The sequence below is a fragment of the Mya arenaria genome, chromosome 2 (assembly GCF_026914265.1).
Source record: "Mya arenaria isolate MELC-2E11 chromosome 2, ASM2691426v1".
NCBI classification, from domain to species: Eukaryota; Metazoa; Mollusca; class Bivalvia; order Myida; family Myidae; genus Mya; species Mya arenaria.
This window is the reverse complement of record NC_069123.1, coordinates 65,024,789-65,047,580: the sequence shown is the minus strand read 5'-3', so window position 1 is coordinate 65,047,580 and position 22,792 is coordinate 65,024,789. Positions and strand designations below refer to the sequence as shown.

Sequence of the window (22,792 nt, the reverse complement as noted above, 5' to 3'; positions counted from 1 at the left end):
TCATGCAGCTGCCATCGCAGATTCCCTCTCCTTACTTCTTCGCTGAACTCTTGCCGAGTCTTGGGCAGGTCTGGTTCATAGGCCTCGTAGATCCTGTCCACATTGGCCGGCGGCTGGAGACCTTCACATTTGGTCGGAATTAACCACTGAGCCTGGAAGAGCTCTTCATTCTTCAGGATACGAGTATCCATTTCTTGTAGCAGGTTTTCAACAAAAACGTAGAAGACGGAAACCTTCCAATACCGACCGGTGTCATGTACATCATAGTTCGTCCTGTTCCTCTGTCTGGCTGCTTGTCGTGGCACTGCTGTGTCAATCTAGGTAAAACAAAAATAAAATATTCAAGCGATACCGTTAATTGCCGAATCGATTAAACCGTTCTGTAGAAGAATGCAAAATAGAAGTTTACTGCGTATATATGAATACGGATCTCATTAAAATCATTTGTGTTCCGTTGAATTGTAAATTATTGCGTTAAGACGCTTTGCTATATGCACCAATGGATCAATACATATATTTTTCGGCAACCACATGCAAATACAGGTAATATGTTTACGCATATACCTGAAACTCGTCAGCTAAGGTCACATCTTCCTGATAAGGGCATCCTATACAAGGAGGTCATCCCTCTCAGCTCGATATATCTGCATGACCACCTCCGTTTGTTTGATTGCCTCCAACAGATTCATGTCAACCTAGATGTATATGTGATATGTATATATTATGTTTATGCATAAATTAATTCATCGTGTATGAAAAGAAAAGGAAAACAGACAGATACTTTTCAACTGATGATTTACTTTTAATTATAAATTATCATACATAAATCTCAAGGATGGAACACCTTGTGATCTGAGAATAATTCTTAAATCCATGAAGTTATAATTTATTTATGTATTTGTTGTGTATTTTTTTTCCCATTTAAACACTTTTTTGAATTATTAACTTAAGTCGCATGTAGTTATAAGCACGAACTATTGCCGCTTGAAGTACTGCTGTAAGTCCTACTACATTGCTCAAGATATGCTCTGTTGCCATATTATCCAAGGGCAATTGGATGGATAAACTGATGTGTCGATGGGTGAACGGACAGATTCTGTTAGGACGGACGTTCTTACGAGACATACATTCTGGGTTCTTGTGTTTTTATCTTTTTACCCCCCACAATGTTTTTTTTTATCCCCACTATCCAGTTTTATGGTTTTATCCAACAATGACAAACTGAACAATTAAATGAAACCCTACAAACCTATCCCTGACCATAGCCCAAACCACAAAATATAGCTTTTGTATTTACGAGTGTACAGCCACAGGATGGATAGATAGGTGAACGAACGGACGATCTGACGGACGAACGGAAAAGCAAAGTAACAGTAAAACATATTATATATTTATACATTTTGCTTGACGGATGAAAGGGTGAAAAGGCTATTGTGATAAAAGAAAAGGAGAGGGTGATTATTTATGAACTGTAGAACAGTATAGCGTTATCCTTTACATAAATGGGTGACGTGTAAAATTATTAAACTAAGAAGTAACTACGAACATAATATATCCATACAAAAGGAAAATGCAAAATATAAAGTATTAAGGTTATAATGTAATTCTTTGCTATCATTTGTTTTATGATAAACTAAGACAATAGTAATTTATTTTTGTCCGAAATTTCCGAAACTCCGATTAAACATCTGTCACCCACACGTACATCGATGGAAATTTGAAATCACTAACCAACTCCCACTTCTGTGATATATGTCTGAGTTTAAAGTCATCATTCCACGATCCATCGGAATCTCCAGGGTCGGGGTAAGGGGGAAACATGTTGAATGACATTCAAAATATACTCCCGCTTCGCAACTTTATATTTGTAAACAAAACCGAGTTGAACAGACGCTCACTGAAATTTTGTGCTTGCCGGTTCCTGCAAAAATATTATCGAATCGATATGTTAAACGGTTCGAGTGTCTTCAAAACATAGGCACTATACTTTTTTGAACAACAAAATGCTGAGTTAACCTGGAGTGTTAACTTAAATGTAAAGTAGGCTTAAGCTGTAACCCCCCTTACCTTTCAGTTTTTATAGCAGATTTGGACGTTTTGTATTTTTCATTTTTGCAAACGAAGTGTAGGCCCGGGCCTATCGTGCCTATTGGAGCTACGCCGATGTGACAGTGCGATGATGTAAATTAAAAATATTAGGTCGCTGATCATTTCAGGGAAGCTAGTTTGTGTTATTTACATGATCGCTAGGAAGTTCAACAATTTATTTTAAAGAATAACTGCAAACTCAAAAAAGAAAAGAGTAGAGTTTCATTAAATCCAAAATTCTGAAATTGATTTAAAATTAACTTTAAATATATAACTTTTAAACTATTTCAAAAAGCGTGTTGCAAGTCTGCACGCGAATAATCGACTGGAAATGGTCGAAAATCCGACTGGCGAATATACGAATAAAAGTAAATTAAAACAGTGTTTGTCGCAAAGATACATATGTGTACTTGCATAAAGAAACATTTGGCGATTAATTTTCCCATATGTGACCTTTAAAACCATACATATAGACATAATCTGAATCCCCAACTACTGACTGTTTTGCAGTTGAACATTCGCGAATAATCGACTGGAAATGGTCGAATATCCGAATGGCGAATATACGAATAAAAGTAAATTAAAACAGTGTTTGTCGCAAAGATACATATAAGTACTTGCATAAAGAAACATTTGGCGATTAATTTTCCCATATGTGACCTTTAAAACCATTCATATAGACATAATCTGAATCCCCAACTACTGACTGTTTTGCAGTTGAACATTCGCGAATAATCGACTGGAAATGGTCGAAAATCCGACTGGCGAATATACGAATAAAAGTAAATTAAAACAGTGTTTGTCGCAAAGATACATATGTGTACTTGCATAAAGAAACATTTGGCGATTAATTTTCCCATATGTGACCTTTAAAACCATACATATAGACATAATCTGAATCCCCAACTACTGACTGTTTTGCAGTTGAACATTCGCGAATAATCGACTGGAAATGGTCGAATATCCGACTGGCGAATATACGAATAAAAGTAAATTAAAACAGTGTTTGTCGCAAAGATACATATGTGTACTTGCATAAAGAAACATTTGGCGATTAATTTTCCCATATGTGACCTTTAAAACCATACATATAGACATAATCTGAATCCCCAACTACTGACTGGTTTGCAGTTGAACATTCGCGAATAATCGACTGGAAATGGTCGAATATCCGACTGGCGAATATACGAATAAAAGTAAATTAAAACAGTGTTAGTCGCAAAGATACATATGTGTACATGCATAAAGAACCTTTTGGCGATTAATTTTCCCATATGTGACCTTTAAAACCATACATATAGACATAATCTGAATCCCCAACTACTGACTGTTCTGCAGTTGAACATTCGCGAATAACCGACTGGAAATGGTCGAATATCCGACTGGCGAATATACCAATAAAAGTGAATTAAAACAGGTGTTTGTCGAATCCCCAACTGGCAACTAGCAAGTAGTTGAATATTCGAATCCCCAACTGGCAACTAGTAAGTAGTTGATTATTCGAATCCCCAACTACCAACTACCAACTACCTTCCAACTTTACCGTCATGTTCACCTCACCTTCATGGAGATTCGGAATTACATTCAAATTGCCCCTCCCCGAGGATGAACTCTAGATGAAACCTTCGCATGTCATAGCACAAAATGAAGCGCCATACCATTATTGATTGATGAAGTAGGTCATATGTGATGTCAAATAAAATCAAAACACTGATTGAAAGTTCATTTGCAAAACTTGCAAACTAAGAACCAGATACGTTACTTCTGCTAGAAGTTCAAATTTTTATTGTCGTTCACATTTTAAATTTCTATTTTGTTGATCTTCCAATTATTATTATCAGTTTCTGATTTTAAGTTGTTGAACAACCAGATCCTTAAACTATATTGTGGCGTATGATTAACCCCATATACGTTACCTTATACATGTATTATCTTTTGTGAGCTTAAGACATCTTCTATAATAATACCTCGAAAAAAAGGCTTATTGTATTCAGTTTCCTCTATTTGGAGTGTTTCAGAATGCTAATGATGTAACTTGTCATTACTTTAACACGCAAAAATATGTAAAGCATTTGTTATAACGAAATAAGATGTGATTTTTAAGTATAACAAATACAACATTAAAATATAATTAGTACAGACCTATTAAGATAACAAACGTGTAAACATAATTCAGAAAATAAAGTGTACGTTATAAGACATAAATATAGTAGAGTACATTTCATTAATTATACGTTGATGGTAACGTATCTGGTTTATAGTTTTATACCTTCATTATTTCAGTCACAAGGTGTTTAATTCAACTATTTATAGATTTCCCCATATTGAACTTTGTAAATAATATGCTTTATTTGTCCCAAAATGTCACAAATAAAGTTTGAATGCCAACTTATATGTTTGGCTAATATGCATTTTGAAATAATGCAGTCTTACATAGATTCAATGTATTAGTGAAAACAACATTCTATCTGAAAGATATATAATAATCAACTGTATTAAATTAAAATTATAATCAACAAGATACAGATATTATATTTACATGTTCATCATGATACCAGTATGCTCAAAATGAGGACTACAGGAGAAAAATTAAGGTATTGTATTTAAATGATGTTGATGTGTAGCAACAAGAACAGCAAACAAACAAATAAAAAACTAAAATGCGATCAATGTATAAATACAATTATGTGGAATTACATTTACCTCATTACACTTTTTTAAACATTTAACTTGCTTGCAAGAATAACTGATAAACAAGTATAGGCACTACTATTGCTACTAATTTTTTTATGAATGATTGTACAGATTCCATTCTATGTACGCCTATACTAGACATGAATTAGAATAAGGATCAGGTTTATGATATCATTTTCAATTTGAAAGACAAAGTAATTTAAAATGCCCATGTAGGTAAATATATAAATGGGCTTTTTCTTTTAATTTTGAAAAATGTATGTGCCCAGTATGTGGCGAAAAACATATTCTTCGATCGACATCTTAGTTTGGTATCATAACTTGAAAGATAAACAAGTTATTGAACAGATTGTTGCTTAGGAGACAATGTTTACAAATAAACATGCTGATTTCATCCACAAATGTTCGTACTTTCTCGGCAAATATGGCATATCTGTGCGTGTTGTAACTGTGCTTGCATGTATGTATTCATACTTTCCAAACTTCATGGTTATTACTCGACTGTACACGTTTCCTGGTCGAGGTTTTGTTCCTTAACACATCCCCACCCCCACCCATTTTGTTTCTTAAAAGCACATTGCCCAAATTTTGGTGAAATGCAAACAAACTTCTGCATAATTGTTTAGCCTAGTTATGTCTCCCCCTCTCTGGGGGAGACATATTGTTTTTGCCCTGTCCGTCAGTCCGGTAGTCCGTCAGTCCGTCAGTCCGTCCGTACGTCACACTTCGTTTCCGATCGATAACTGGAAAACCGCATGACCTAGGATCACCAAACTTGGTAGGGAGGTTGGTCGTGAGGTGTAGAGGATCCCTATTGTTTTTGGGGTCACTAGGTCAAAGGTCAAGGTCGCGGCGACCCACAATATAAAAAACATTTCTGCTCAAAATCTTGAGAACGGTTTGACCTAGGTTCACCAAACTTGGTAGGGAGGTTGGTCATGAGGTGTAGAAGATCCCTATTGTTTTTGGGGTCACTAGGTCAAAGGTCAAGGTCGCGGCGACCCCCAATGTAAAAAACATTTCAGCTCAATATCTTGAGAATGGTTTGACCTAGGTTCACCAAACTTGGTAGGGAGGTTGATCATGAGGTTTAGAAAACTCCTATATTTTGGGGGGGTCACAAGGTCAAAGGTCAACGTCGCTGTGACCTCTAATGTAAAAAAATATTTCCGTGCAATATCAGGAGAATGCTTTGATCTAGGTTCACCAAACTTTGAAGTGAGGTTGGTCATGATGTCTAGATGATCCCAATTGTTTTGGGGGTAACAAGGTCAATAGTCAAGGTCGTGGTGACCTTCCATGTAAAAATCATTTGCGTGTAATATCTTTATGTCTCCCCCATTCATGGGGAGACATATTGTTTTTGCCCTGTCCGTCAGTCAGTCCATCAGTCTGTCAGTCAGTCAGTCAGTACGTCACACTTCGTTTCCGCCCAATAACTATAGAACTCTTAGACCCAGGAACTTCATACTTGGTATGCTAGTTGGTCATGACTAGTAGATGACCCCCTATTGAATTTGGGGTCACTAGGTCAAAGATCAGGGTCAACGTGACCTTGAGGTGAAGAAACGGTTTCCACTCAATAACTAAAGATCCTTTGGGTCCAGGAACTTCATACTTGGTATGCTAGTTGTTCATGACTATTAGATGACTCCTATTGATTTTGAGATCAAAAGGTCAAAGGTCAAGGTTACCTTCAGGTAAAAAATGTTATGTTGGCAGTGACCTTAAGCTTAAAAATGGTTTCTGCTCAATAACTAAAGAAAGCTTGTACCCAGGAACTTCATAGTTGTTCATGACTAGTAGATGACTCCTATTGATTTTGAGATCAGTAGGTCAATGGTCAAGGTCACCGTGACCTTGAGGTGAAGAAACTGTTTCCGCTCAATAACTAGAGAACGCTTGCAACCAGGAATTTCATACTTGGTATGCTAGTTGGTCATGACTAGAAGATGACCCATATTGATTTTGAGATCACTAGGTCAAAGGTCAAGGTTGCCATGACCTTGAAGTGAAGAAAAAGTTTCCGCTCAATAACTAAAGATCCTTTGGTTTCAGGAACTTCATACTTGGTAAGCTAGTTGTTCATGACTAGAAGATGACCCCTATTGATTTTCAGATCAAAAGGTCAAAGGTCAAGGTTACCTTCAGGTAAAAAATGATACGTTGGCGGTGACCTTAAGCTTAAAAATGGTTTCTGCTCAATAACTTAAGAACGCTTGTACCCAGGAACTTCATTCTTGGTACGCTAGTCGGTCATGACTAGTAGATGACCCCTATTGATTTTGAGATCAGTAGGTCAAAGGTCAAGGTTGCCATGACCTTGAGTTGAAGAAATGGTTACCGCTCAGTAACTAAAGAACACTTGCACCCAAGAACTTAATACTTGGTATGCAAGTTGGTTATGTAGATGATCCCTATTGATGTTGTGATCAGTAGGTAAAAGGTCATGGTCACGATGACTGTGAGCTGAAAAATGGTTTCCGATCAATAATTGAATAACGCTTGCGCCCAGGAACTTCATACAATGCAAACTTCGTTTACATTTTCCATGATTAATCAACAACACTTTCTTCTCTTCACTATTTAATATAATCGAATAAACCAAACTTCACTGTTGGTTTGTCTCCAGTCCAAAGTTACAAATTTCATGTCCATCATTTATTTTTTCTCAGCTACGACCACACAATAGGGGAGACAAGCGCTTTTTCAAAAAAGCAATCTCTAGTTTAGGATACGTTTCTAGTTCTGAGAATCGCTAATGATCACGAGTCTTTAAGTTTGGTATGTCATTAGAATAATAATTTGAAGTCAACGACTTTTTCACTTCAAGAACGGACTTGAAATTCACCATGGCCCGATTTAGAAGGCGAACGAGCCTCACGTTATACTGAAAATCACACAATACCGCAGTGACAAAGAAATCCGTCAATTATTGTATTTTATTTAAGTATTTTATTTTAAAAACTGGCGATTTTTTAAAACTATTTTAATTGATATTTTATATGTAGAATTAAACAAATTGACCGCGTAAGCACGACTAAAAATACGCAGACTACAAATGAAATTGCTTCTTTTTCCCGGTTATTTGTTGTAGCTATACTTAAGCCTTGTTGTGTATGGATGGGATGGCAGTCATTAACGAAGCACACCCCTTATGAAAACCTCCACTTGAAACTGCATATGTTGTTAGTCATGTAATACTATATGCAAATTTCGTAGTGACGTCGAGCGCGTCAAATATAGACAAAACTTCATTAATGCTCATTTTTGATAACAAATACTATTAAACTTGTTATAGTTACCTTTATCTTTTGCTCCTGTTTTTATTATCATACACCTAATAAACTGGAAAGGAATAGAATTGCCCATATTCACCCAAAGCTTGTGTCACACTCACCACCTTTAGTTGAAAATTGTTAGTTAACAGCACTTGTGATTTTTGTGCCACAAAGGATGGTTATAGTGGTCCGTCCATTCGTCGATCCCCATGTTTTCAGATCAACATCAAGAACGCATATGCCCTGGATTCCTAAACTTTGAGGCAGGTTGGTCATGACCAGCAGATAAAGCCTTTAGATTTTGAGGTCAGTTGGTCAAATGTTAATGTCGTGGTGACCTTAAGACTACCTACAGCTGAAAATTGGTTTTCCAAAATAATTAGAACAGTCGAAGGTCAAGGTCGTGGTGAGCTTCAGTGGAAAATCGGTTTGCATTCAATAGCTGAAGAGCGCTTAGGCTCAGGAACCATATACATTTTGAGGTCAGTGGATCAAAGGTCAAGTTGGTGGTGACCTTAAGCTGAAAATCGGTTTCGGATTAATATCTGAAGAACAATATAGCCCAATGACCTCAAACTTTATAGGCAGGTTGGTCATGACCAGCAGATGAACCCAATTGCTTTTGAGGTCACTATTTCAAAGGTAAAGGTGGTTGTGACCGTAAGCTGAAAATACGTAGGTTTTATCAATAATCGAAAAAACGCTTTGTCCTAGAGACCTCGAACTTGGTAGCCAGGACCCGAAATATTTGATGACAAGTGATCAAAGGTTAAGGTAGTGGCGACCTTGAGCCATGCGATCATGCGATGATCTTGAAATTGCAAGTGGTAGAAACCAAACTATTCCTCGTACCGATATCATTTGTAAATGATGTATCGCTAATTCTATTGTATGTGATTCCATTGTATATGAATATCTTTTTGAACTATGCTGTGACTCAATTACGATAGATTTATAACCTTTTATAATGTACATCAGTTTTATTGTGCTGTAGAATTCATGCAGTTATAAAGCCTGACTTCATTTCATGCCTTCAACACCATCAATTTAAAAAATAAAATAAATTAACATTATAAACTTATCATTCTCTGACACTGAGTGGCCAGCTACGCCGTTTCATTTCAGTAAATTGATATTACATATTTGTTGGAGTTGTTATACTAAAATCATATTCAAAAGCAAGCTTTCAGTTGTATTGGGAGATGTTACGACATTCATCGTTTTTGTCAAGATAACAGGGCGTGAAAAGCATACTTAATGGATTATTTTCAAAGTTGGAGAGCTTTTTACATTTTTTTTACATTTTTTTCAAGTTTGTCCTTGTTGCATGTTGCAACCAGTTTGTATTAAGAACATGAAGCAAGAAGAGTGTTCATCCGTTTATTTTTGGTTCAACACAAACAATAAAACTAACATTGCTATGCATGTTGGCTTGGTGGGAATAAAGTTGCAACTGCACAGAGCAAAGCCTATAGTATACATGTAACCATACACCTCAGTAATATGATACAATTATTCATTATATGACAATATAATGAGAGACTAATACATGAATACGTTACATATTAAGTACACTGTATAAATCACCAGAAGAATACACATGTTGACATGTACATCTATAATGCATAACAGCGAGTGCATGCATGCATTCTCAATCTGTGAAGCGATTCCAATCAATGTCCCCACTATCACGAAATTACTCAGTCAAATCTCAATCTCAACTCTTTTTATAATGTTTAACTCTTTTGACTTTAATGCTCAAAACAAACAAAACACAAAAAAACAACATACGACTTATATACACTAATCAAAATTCCTAACCGGCCACCTAAGTTATCTTCTAATATTCCTATCCCTGTGAAATACGCCTAATTACAAATTAGTTTCACGAAAAGACCATTGTATCGTACACATGCTGTGAAAACTTGGTTCACATATTTCGCGTTGTCAAAAAGATAGTGTCTCGAATGACAACACCCTCAATCATAAGTGACAAAATCTAACATAGCGTGTAAAGGAAGAAAAATAAAAAATACCACCCTTAGTCACTTTAAAATGGTATTACATCATATGTGAGACTGAAACACAGTCATCAACGGCTTAATTAGTTCAAATGAATGTTCAACTTTAACATTACCATCTAGGTTAAAATTTTGATTCCCTATGGAATTTGCATAGTTATTGCTTTTCCTTGTGACTTATGGATTTAGGAGTAACCGCATATGAACTGTGTTTTCTCTGCCGTTTATGCTTCGATTTAGCTGAATTTTTCAAAGAATAATGCCACGAGATGGCAGATATCGAATACTGAACTGTATATTGATTATACTTAATGCACTTTTCAAGAAGGTTACTTTACTAAGTGGCCGGTGAGGAATTTTGTTTAGTGTATAGATAAAGAAAAGTTTAATAAATGGGATTTTTGAATAAAATAAGTGGGGTGTTCAATTAATAGCTACATGTCCACAAATTCCCATGTTAAAAAAGCGCCAAAATTTTATATTGCTTATATTTTTTACACCAACCTAAATTGTGCGCCGTTAAGATGCTTCTGTAATACAGGCCCTGAGCTGTCTTCTTGAATACATGATATTTTGTATAAACACCATGAATAATTCATGTGAACTGGGAGAAATAAAAATATGTAAATTATCACTCAAGTAATTTTAAAATTAACATAATATCAAACTAAAGTTTGTTTTGTGAAAATATAATGTTTTAAAGGAAGCAAATTCATGCAGCACAATGGTGATATCACAATTGTTGTATCATTTTGATGTAAGATAAAGTGCCTGGCAAATCTTTACTGAATATTTGAAACTGCACCTTGTAAGGAAAATAATGATGGTAATAATACAATTCATGCCAAGCATCAAAACGGATAAGCTATAACAACTTCAAGGAAATATTTATTTTTTACTAAAATACTTCACCAACATCAACTGTACTGGAGGTCACAACCTTGTAATCAATGATGATCATGTATCATTTATTCAAAGCAAAAACAAAAAAACAACTATTTACAAAAGCACAGTCTGCTATATTTTAAACATCTCATTCATATACAAATATAACGTAATAATTTGAAAGCAATTTTTATGTGGTTGTCAATTTTAATCTAAGACTTAATGTATCACCTCAACAATTGTATTACATGTTTAGACCTGGTTTCCGGTAACATTGCTGAATTTCCTTTGGTCACTCTGCTTGTTTACAAGCTATTTAATTTGAAAAAATAATTGATAAATTGCTGGAATCTGGGACGCTAATAGTGATCATATTCCTGTAAGTCGTACATTTAATTTCTCACTTTTCTTTCATGATAATAAGAATTATCAAGCAGTTCTACTTACAATGATAAGATGTACATATTGTTTTAATTTATTACGGTTACTACAATTTTTGCGATGAATTTCACCTCTGAAACAAGTACTTAATTTTTGTTACTTTAGTTTAAGTTGATATTTTTTACCAAAAATGCATGTAATAAAAAGAATCTGATACTCATCATAAAATAAAATACAAATTTATTTGACTTCTCTGACTTCTCCAGGATATATCTTAGTAAGCTCCCTCACTAAAACTTTTCCAAAACTTGTTGAATAAAAGTGTGTACCGGTTTTAATTTAGACCACAATATGGGACAGATCCTATATATACCCTATATACACTTACAGCTTTAAGAAGTTGCTCAAATCAACTCATATTCACAAAAATGCCCTTATATGGAAAATATATTCCTCAATGAAATAAAGTGTATTTCGAAAATAAATATCTTCCGATTTAGCTAAAAATCTATTAAAAAAAAGTCAGTAATCTATAAAGTAATTAAAGTTCACAAATGTGTGTGTGGTCAGCACAGGTCTTCCTCCAGCAGGTCATTCTCAAGGGGGCAGGTGTCCGAGGTTGGGAAAAGCCAGATCGCACCCTCCTGCTCAATGACACGATCAAAACAGCGTGGGGGCTGAGGCTCCCCAACACCAGGCCTCAGCAGCCATGCTGACATTGGGGATGCCTTCTGGCAGCTGATAAAATTATCAAGGGGTGAGGGGCCATTATCAGGGACAAATGATTTAGTGCTGAAAGGCTTTAACCATTCTGAAGGCTCAAATCTGCTTGATGTAAATTTTTCAAAAGGATTGTTGGCCTTTATTGAAGCATTCTTACTGATCTTGTCAGTTTTTATCCAGTCCATATTCTGTGTACCAGCTTTATATTTTTCCATAAAAGCACAGGGAGGACAATCCTGACTGGGGGTGTCATTGCTGCCTCCATGTAGGAGCCAGTGGCTGAGGCCAGGAGTGGATAGGCCTGTGAAGCTGGAACTACTGGCAGATGACACCAAGGATGCAGAGCTGGACCTGGAGGGTATTGACGTCTTCAGCCACTTGCTGACTGTGCCCTTGTCTTCCACAGGCTTTGACCTCTGTGTCGGGGAAGAGGGAACCTCTGGACACAGTCGCTGATTAGCGCTATCTTCCTTAGTCTTGCTTGCCTGGTTTATGTGGTGACTGGAAGTGACCAGCCATTGGTCAAGCTCTTCCCGTATGTTTCCCAGGTAGCGGCTCATGTCCACACTGGATTGTATCTGACACGTCTGCAGGCACTGTGTTGGCTTCAGCAACCATATCTCGTTCGGCTCTGATTGTATCTGTGTTAAAAAGAGGAAAACGTTGTCAATGCATAAAACAACACTTTAAAAAAAAAAAATCACACCTAAAATGACAGATGCTATGGTATTGATGGTATGGAAAGAAAACAAATCTCTTCTAAAATGTTGAAATGTTAATTAACAAACAAAGTGTATTGCTATACAAGTACAATCATTCAAAGATGTAAATGTAGCTTTACCTTTGATTTAGTGCTGAGTGTTAGGTTGGTGGGTGGGAGAAGTTTGGGTGCAGAAAGCCAAGTCCCATCCCCACCTCCAGAGTGGGCCAGACTGGCCAGGCCTTCCACACTGCATACAGTCCGTGTGTCTGTGCATAGAAATGAAATAAAAGGTTCGTAAAGTTGTTTTTTTTCATTTCTATACAACGTGGTGACAATTTCCATTCCACAGACATTATTTCTATGAAGGTTTATGCTCCATTTAAGCAATAAGCAACATATATGATTTTGAGCCATGGTACCTACCTGACATCTCCTCCACAAAGTCATAGTCTTCTTCATCCTCTTCATGTGGAGTCTGCTTGATATTGGTTAGCCATGTCTTGATACTGGCATCTGTGGACATCCCCTCCACCCGTGGGGCGCCCCTGGATCTGCTTCCCCCTGTCTGTGGCAAGACTCCCACAGGGGCTGACTGACTGGCAGACACCCTGATCGGAGCCTTAAGCCAGTCTGCCAGATTGTCTGAGAGTTTGGGGAAGGAGAATCTTGACTCTGGCATGCTAGTTGAAGCCGAAGTCAGCGGGTACATCAACCAATCTTCCACTCGGGTAGACAACTTCGGGATGTTCACATACACCTGCAGTGGAGGAAGAGTCACCAGTGGAATAAGTTCAAAATAAGGGTATGGATATTCACAGTTGATGACAAAGCTTTCAAGCATCACTGTTAACAACATGTGTCATTATACAATATGTGATTATCTCAAGCGTGTTATGAACATAAATAGTAATGAGATCCATGTCAATTTGTTTCATCAGCACTGAGATGCTCCAACAAAAATGCAATTTGAAACTTCAAGTGCTGTTTCAAAATCAAGCTGTGTTTAATTAACCACAACACTTCATCAACATTGGCTCAATGGCTTAGCAAAGATGCCTTTTGGTGTCATTCAGTGGGTACTTACACAAGGGTTGTCCATCTTTCCACGGTTGATCTCTTCCACTGTCTTATACAAGACATGGTGCTCCGCATCATCATAGTCTTCAAAGTGTTTGGGAAGGCTGGGTGCCCGCTGGTTGGAGGGCAGGAACGGGGAGTGGAGGGCGGGTACGCTTGTGTGGTCAATCTTACCATAGTTCATGATGGCCTCCCGGAGATTGACGGGGTCCCCACGGAATGAAACGTGTGGGGTCTCCTCTGGCTGTAGATCACTGACATCCAGCCTGAAATACAGATAGAGCGTACAAAATGTAAATAGGCAATATATTTAATAACCATCAACATGATTCCTATATTTCAATAAGCCAAATCACAAAATTGTTTGTTTCCAATTTCACTGGCAATTTTTTTTCTTTATGAGTCAATGTTTGTCCTAATAAAATTTGTATTTTGGATACATTAACGCATCTTATGTGCAAAGATACTCATAAAAAGTTATCCCAAATGAAACAAGAGATGTTAGTGAAACATTTATGCCCCCTTGGGAGCCAAATTGTTAGTAGGATTTGGACACTTAAATAAAATATGGACAATCAGAAAACCTTTTTTCAGCTTACAGTCACACTGACCTTGACCTTTGACCCACTGACCTCAAAATCAATAGGGTTCATCTGCTGGTCATGACCAATAAGCCTACCTAGTATGAGGTCCCTGGGTCAAAGCGTTCTCAAGTTATTGATCGGAAACCGTTTTTCATGTTAAGGTCACACTGACCTTGACCTTTGACCCACTGACCTCAAAATCAATAGGGTTCATCTGCTGGTCATGACCAATACACCTACCAAGTATGAGGTTCCTGGGTCAAAGCGTTCTCAAGTTATTGATCGGAAACCGTTTTTCATGTAAAGGTCACACTGACCTTGACCTTTGACCCACTGACCTCAAAATCAATAGGGTTCATCTGCTGGTGATGACCAATACACATACCAAGTATGAGGTCCCTCGGTCAAAGCGTTCTCAAGTTATTGATCGGAAACCATTTGGTATTCCGACCGACCGACAGACAGACCGACCGACCGACCGACATGTGCAAAACAATATACCCCACTTTTTTCAAAAGGGGGCATAAAAATTAAAGGTCATTGAAATTTGTCAACACGCAATAATGTGGTCGGTTAGTTAACCGGATCTTTTTTATCTTTTGCGCCTTATTGTAGTTTACTTTTCCCTCTCTTTATGCATTTGCTAAAAAAAAATATATAAAGATTAATTATCTTTCTCAATTTCTTTAAGCAAGGAAAATAAAGGATGTCTCATATTAACACTTTCAGCTTTCTTCACTTCTAATGCTGGAATCATTTTCCTGACAGTGACTGTGCAAAAATCTTGAAAAAAAAGAGTTGTTCTTCAGAGCAAAAACAGTAAATTATACACATCAACACAATATCATAAGACCAATTTCCAAAAAAAATAGGTTCACGCTTCAGTATTCTCATTTGTATTGAGACAGAGTGACACCTGCTTACCTCATTACTTTTTGAGTTTTGTTATTATCTTAGATTTACCATTTTAAGTATACATGTAAGGTTTATGGGAGTAATCAGTGACAAAATCTTGTGGTTGTGAACATAGTTTGAATGATGTGATAGTGTGTGTAAGTCACAAGAGGTCACACGCATATATAAATGTATCAACAAAACTGTCATCTATCATAATATTGACTATTTGTCAAAACTATGTACAAGGTCATACAGCTGATAACTAACGATAACAGTTATACGCCAGTATACACATAGTTAAAGAAAAGCCAAACATACTGTACAGAATAAAATACTGCTCAATTACTTTTCGATAAAACAGTTTACCAAAGACCATTACAATGACTGAACAAAACAACATACAGATAGAAAATCTTATTTAATTTTTAGTTACACACTTTCTTGATTAAAGTTAATAATATCCTTTCACATTATCTGTTTTAAGTTTTCAAAGGTATTTACTGCCAGTTCAAAACAGTATTGATCTATGAAGGAGACAGAAGCCAAATGGAATATTCAGTCATTCTTGTCCTGTCTCTAATGGCATTTAAAACAAAGCGATGAAGCTATAACTTCTCAGAGTTTCTCAACATTACGAAATCAAATATGTATAGAATATGCTGGTTTGCAACCAAGCATTAGAGACAATAGCCACTTTTAAGCTTTAAAATATTCACCAAGTTGGAAAACGCTCCATAACAGATAATCAAATACATGGTAAACTAAACTGTATGTGAAAAAAATGACACAGAAAGTAAAATAGAATGGTAGATTGTTTTAAAATGTTAAAAATTAACAGAAGAGAAAAAGTTATTTCATTTGACAAAATAGAATATCATGAAACCAACTAATGAACCAAACTGGATTTTTATACATCTTTTAAATCAATATCAGTCAATGACTTAATGTCTTTACTGAAACTTACTACCGGTACTTGTATTTTTTAATATATTGCGCTTAAAACCAAGATTATAAGTATCTTCCATGGCCGAGAGTGTAAGATAGGTTCATTCCGACCCGAGCGTAGGGTGTTTTGCGGAAACGAGGTTTACCGAGTTTCCGCAAAACACCCTGCGCGAGGGTCGGGATGAACCTATCTGACACGAGCGGTAATGGTAGATGCTTTTTCTCCCACCTCAGTTAAACAAAATTAAGAAAAATGTGTTTTTGCTGGAACCCTTTTGTGTTTAGTGAAAATAATTGCGTATGGATATGCAACAATTAGTGGTTGTCATGGATATGCGCGCATTGATTCAGTTTATGTTAATAGTCAAACCGGTCTTTAAATAGTTCTTAGGAGAGTGAAGCATTATTTCTTGAAAGGTGCGTAAAAACTGTTTTATGTTGACATTTGAAGCGAAAAATAATTAATTAGCGTTCTAAATATTGCCACAGGACAAGGTTTCCATGATGCTACAGTCGGCAGTCTTCAACAAGGGAGGTAATTACAATATGGTGACCATTAAAAAGGAGTTCCATACGGGCATTTTATCTTCGCCCGTGGGCAAGATAAGAATTTCTAGCATGGTTAAATTATTGGATCTACTTATCTGAGGTGGGAGAAAGATTGATCATGTATGTGCATAAGTAACTGCATATCACTACTGTACACCATAAGCAGTAGAAGGACAATCCTGTACCTGGGTAGGTTAGAGTCCACGGCGGAGTTGGGGAAGCGGGCTGAGCTCTGGAGCACACCGAGTGTCTTGTGCAGGCGTACAGACTGCTGCTGGAGGACCTCCTCCTTGGCAGACGACACAACGTCCAGCTGGTTGAGCAGCCACACCTCACGGTTCCTCAGCGCCTCCAGCTGACGACTGATGTTACACTGGATGTGAGACTTGGCCTGAAAATAAGAAACCAATACATCAGTGATAGGGGTTGTATCTCTTCATCCTTATTGAAAACACTTGCAGAAAAATTACCAATTCATTATATAATTTCAAATTGATTCATATTGAGACTATTTTCTTTTAACAAAGTATTTATAAATGAATTTACTAATAATTTATACATTCTTTACATCTTTTTCATGAACATAAAATTACCAAATTTATCAACCATTTTGCTGCTTTCTTGTTGTGAAATTTAAATGGTATATTATCTGCAAAAAATTATATCAACATTTCAACACAGAACAAAATTAATCCCCTCACCTTAGATATCCCAAGGGCAGAACGAATTCCAATAGTTCCCTAATTTAATTGCACAAGATCATAAATTTAACAAGAAGCCAAGAATTCTAGAACATCTGGCTGGTACCCCATCTACTGGCAGAATCTATCCAACATTCACTAACCATCATTGATTTATGAGCTAAACAAACATACTTGCGTTTGAAAATCAAAGGCACTTAATTGCAGAGACAAATATGGAGCATATGATTCATGTATTGAGAGAATCTTGACGTCACGAACATTACAGGGCTCAAGATGACAAAGATGAGACAGACCTCAAGAGACGAGCTGTATTCCTCATTGCTTAATGTTGCATGTGTATTATACACGCGTATTAAATCTTCCATGTCGGAGAAACATGAACATGGATGACAAGCATGCCTTATTTATAGTAAAAATCATTTTTAATTGTTAAACATGGATTTGAAATTAACATTCAATTTATTTTCACTATCTTTTTAACATGCCCTTGTAGAAAAAAATATGAACAAAGCAAATGTCCCAATCCTGAAATTTTAGTCGAGTATGAGGGCTTCAGGCCCCAAGCAGTTTAAGAGGCTGAGACTTTGACATCGTTTTCAAAGTCATTAATATCCATTTCAACTAATGGCAGGGGTTTCAGACCAGACAATTTTAGACATAAACATTTATGTTGGGGTTTCAGACTGGGCCATTTTAGACTTAAACATTTTGGCTGGAGTTTTAGACTGGACCATTTGAAACTATCACATATGGGCTGGGGTTTTGACTGGACCATTTTGGTAAGGGTTTTAGAATTGACCATTTAAGACATTCACATTTGGACTGGAGTTTCAGACTGAACCATTTGAGACTATACATTTGGTTTTTTTTTTTTTTAACTAAAACATTTAGGCTGGGATTTCAAATTGGACCATTTTAGACAAACCCATTTTGGAAAAAGTTGTAGACTAGACCATTTAAGACTTATACATTTGGGCTGGGGTTTCAGACTAGAACAGTTAATACTGATACATTTTGCTAGGGGTTTAAGACAGGGCAGAATGAGAATCTTTGTTACATTGAACTCATTTTTTAGCAAAAAGTTACTTAACTTAAAAACTTAACTACATGACTATTTGTAGTAGGGTAAAATAACGCCAATTGATGTTAGTTTTATTACCCTAGAGTAATGTAATATGTAATGCTTATAATACACTCTTAACCAGCAATGTCATGTGATAATTTTCCCTTTGAAATAAAGTAACCATGCAGAATATCACCATTCCAGACGTTTTAACAAACTTTCCTCATTTTGTGTATTAACAGGTAATTTAAAGTTGTCAGCATATAAATGGTTAAGTTCCCTAATAAGACACTTGCAGCTCATTTAACAATAGCTGTAAGCAATTTGAATTTGTTTTTTTAACCTACCGTAATGCACATATAATCCCCCATAAAAACATGAAAGAGAAGGACATAAAAAACAAGGATACTGCATGAAGGTCATGGCCAATGCTCTTCTCCCAGTTGATCAAGAGGCACAATTGAGCCATAAATAAAGCCTGGTGATGATGAGTTATGATCCTTGCCTTCATCCTTGTACATGTATGTGCACTGCTATGATGAGGCGACTGGGATTGTGACAATGTCCGTGTAGTTTCCATTGTTTTATTGCTACACATGCGCAAATTGACACCCGTAATTTGTGTACATACTATAAGTTTTATGTAAATATCGTGAACACTTTTTGCGTTCAGGCCAATGCTTAAGATTTTGCAAAACCTTTTTCAAACAATAAAGGGGCATTTCTCAAAACTGATCAAAGTCAGAGTTAGAGTCCTTGCTACACATGTGTGTATTGACACTTATGTCCCTCGTAGCATTTGTAACATCAAATGACCCAAAACATTGAAGAAGCTATTTTGAGAATTTTTTTAAAGTATTAAACATAAATGACTTGTAGAGTATTTTATGATAACCTTCAACCAAGAAAAACTCACTGAAAATGTCATATGTCCGAGAAAAAAATACAAAGCTTCTCCAACTATACCACAGCTTCAAAAAACTAAATGAATTTTGAACGAAATAAAATATTATTAACAAGTTACATCAGTACCTCAGCTGTGTTTCTACTGAGCTGTCTCTTGGCGTCCCCGATTCGTCGCAGGGCCTGCTCCAGGGCGGAGATTCTCTCAGACATTGTCTTCTCTGCACGGTCAGACTTCACACTCATTTTCAAGGATGGCGATCTCACATTCAACTGTTGAAACAATTTTTAATTCTTTGAAAATTTGAGTATCAGGATTCTTTACAGTAAAGATATTTGGTAAATTTACATATATCCCATGACATTCATATGAAATGCCATTTACATTCTGAGTGTTAAACTGGTTTTGCCTTAAGTCATGTTAAATTCTCATGTTATTTACACAAATGCAAATGTCATGGATATTCCGTGATGTGAGCATAGACTGAACCATATGACTAGTGATGCACAATCACTTTGTAAGAAACAAATCTATCAAGAACGTAGGTAAGTCAAGGTAAGTTGGTAAAACTCCAAATATTGTGCAATAGCTGAGAAGAAAACAAAAACAGATCGTGATATAAGACACACCATGTAAAATTAGTATTTATAATGTGAAATACAGACATAACCAGTGGAATAACAGTCCAAAATTATTTAGATCAACCTAAGCTGCTCATGACAAATTCCTGTAAATCTTTAACAAAAACAAATTTAAGTACAAAAAGTACTTGTCATTGCACAACATCTTTTTTGAAACAAATCAAAAGCAACCATATAAAGCTATACTAGTATATGTATTTAACCTTAGTGTATGTTGCTTTGATTTTAACACAAGAACATTGTAACCCTTTTCTATTCACACCCTTACCTATGATATTTAAACTAAGTATTTTCAACCCCAAAACATCACAAAACAATTCATTATCTCAATAAGAGATAATCATTTTTGTGAAACTCATCCATAACCTTGGGTCAACTCCAGGAGGCAATAAAGATGCCACATTTCATCACAATTGTGGCCATGGTCATGGATTCATCAAATGAAACATCCATTTATTATAATTTGTGTAAAGCTTATTTATTTTTATGTTCATACAGTGTATACATTCTTTGGAGTACAAATGAAATTCCCCATCCATTTATAATAACACACTTGCCCAGCCCCCCTCCCCTACACATGAGTTCTGTATGTATCAGTGGACAAATCCTCAAAAATTTGGATAAAAAAGACCCACTTGAAAAAGGTCTAGAACCAAAAAGGCCCAGACTGAAAATGTGTGCTTGTGTGTGTTATTTTCTGGTGATAAATCTAACTTTACATTTAAATCAAAATGAATTTAGTATGTTTGTAAATATGATATTGAAAAGAGCAACAAATTAGAATGGTCAAGTTTAGACCTTATTTTTTGTACTCCTAATGTAAATACATTTAATCAAAGTATTGAAAATATGTAAAAACATTGACTGAAAAAAATGAATCCTTTAATTGCATGTACCAGGTATAAATGCAAAAAAAAAAAAAAACATTTTAAGAAATAACAATCATTGAGAACATTAAAATTTTGCCAAATGATTTGCACAGAATAAACATTTCAGAACTGGATCTTTTTGAGCGGGACCTTTCTGGTACTGCGCCTTTTTATCCCGACACATTCCTTTCCCTACCCAGCCCAACATTAATCTGTTCTTAGAAAATTTGTCAAATAATTGTTTTGTTCAGGGGTTTGGTGTTGATATTTAACAATGGTCAAAATAATAAGCAAGGTAGGTAGTATATTCTAACAACTTCCCTTTATGCTCAAACAGTTCGAACATCAATAACTAAATAAGTAAAATTATTGCTGTAGCTCAATAACACAAAATATATTTGGACTTTTCCATTATATTTCAATGCTGCCTATAATGAAGTATTCATGCAAGACTATAGGAAAGATGGGCTTCATATGATCTGAGCCTGACCCCACCATTGGTCAGTAAATCCCCCACCACTGGTCCCCCACACCCACCATTGGTCAGCAGATCCCCCACCCCACCACTGTTCCCTCACCACTGGTTAGCAGATCCCCCACCCCATCATTGGTCAGCTGATCCCCCAGCCCCACCACTATTCCCCTACCACTTGTCAGCAGATCTCCGACCATGCATTGATCAGCAGATCCTCCACCACTGGTCCCCCACCCCACCACTGGTCAGCAGATCCCCACCACCACCAGTGTTCCCCCACCACTGGTTAGCAGATCCCCCACCACTAGTCCTCATTCCCAAACACTATTCCCCCACCACTGGTCAGTAGATCTGCCACCACTTGTCCCCCACCCCCAACACTGTTCCCCCACCACAAGTCAGTTGCCCCCCCCCCCCCCCCCCCCCCCCGACTAAAATAATAGATGTACTATTTGCCATATCAAAAGTCGTAAAAAAAATCTGTCAACATACAATTATTTGGACTACAACACCCCCCCACCCCCACCACCACCACTTGTCCCCCGACCCCTAACACTGTTCCCCCACCACTGGTCAGTAGACCCCTCCCCCCAACTAGTAGTACTCCATCCCCAACAATGTTCCCCCATCACTGGTCAGTAGATCCCCCAGCACTATATAGCCCCCCCCCCCCCCATCCCCAACACTGTTCCCCAATCACTGATCAGTAGATCCCAACCACTGGTCCCCATCTCTACCACTGGTTAGTAGATCAAAGTAGCCTACTTCTACAAGCAGACATTACTGACGAGCACTTTCTCACGTACACAACAAATAGTATTGAACAAAGGACATGCATAACTATCGGCAATGAAAGCTAGATACACATAGTACTTTAAAGAAATATGTGTTAGATGGTTTATGTCTAACACAAACAAACATGAAATGGTCCCAAATATTGTTATTTTCGTTTCCTATCTTTATAGCTGGTAAATATTCAAAATATTCTTGTTACGTCATTCACCGATTTTTGTTTTGAAATACTGATCTCACATTTTTATGATAATAAAGTACATTTTACAACGAAGAGGAACGCTATTGTCCTAAAAGATACAAATGACATTATATGGGACCAAATTTCACAAAGAAAATAGCGAAAAAACATGTTTTACCTTCCGATTTTTGTTTGTTTTCCTTCAGCGAGCCGCACGCGACAACTGTCAGAAATCGTCCTCGAACTTGACCTATTTACTGTTGAGACGTCACATCATCAAAACGTAAAAATTAAATACAGTATGGATTTTGATAAACGACAGTGTGGATTTAGGC

At 36.7% G+C, this 22,792-nt stretch overlaps 1 protein-coding gene across 1 annotated transcript; it reads right to left on the bottom strand.

Moving 5' to 3' along the window:
• Positions 1-9,429: 9,429 nt before the first annotated feature.
• LOC128205836 (uncharacterized) lies at positions 9,430-22,747 on the bottom strand. Its single transcript, XM_052907843.1, has 7 exons — positions 22,636-22,747; positions 19,628-19,771; positions 17,014-17,219; positions 13,861-14,119; positions 13,200-13,533; positions 12,915-13,042; positions 9,430-12,714 (listed from the first exon to the last, which is right to left on the bottom strand). Exons 2-7 carry the CDS (start codon positions 19,742-19,744, stop codon positions 11,917-11,919), a joined length of 1,842 nt encoding a protein of 613 aa, XP_052763803.1. The 5' UTR covers positions 19,745-19,771; positions 22,636-22,747; the 3' UTR covers positions 9,430-11,916.
• Between the last annotated feature and the right edge of the window lie 45 nt (positions 22,748-22,792).

What these genes read in the sequence shown, in the direction of transcription:
- LOC128205836 (XM_052907843.1), bottom strand. Translation starts at nt 19,744, where the DNA reads ATGAGTGTGAAGTCTGACCGTGCAGAGAAGACAATGTCTGAGAGAATC. An exon ending in TCAGTAGAAACACAGCTGAG is followed by an intron (nt 17,220 to 19,627) that starts GTACTGATGTAA and finishes TCTTATTTTCAG; the next exon opens with GCCAAGTCTCACATCCAGTG. An exon ending in GAAAGATGGACAACCCTTGT is followed by an intron (nt 13,534 to 13,860) that starts GTAAGTACCCAC and finishes CCTCCACTGCAG; the next exon opens with GTGTATGTGAACATCCCGAA.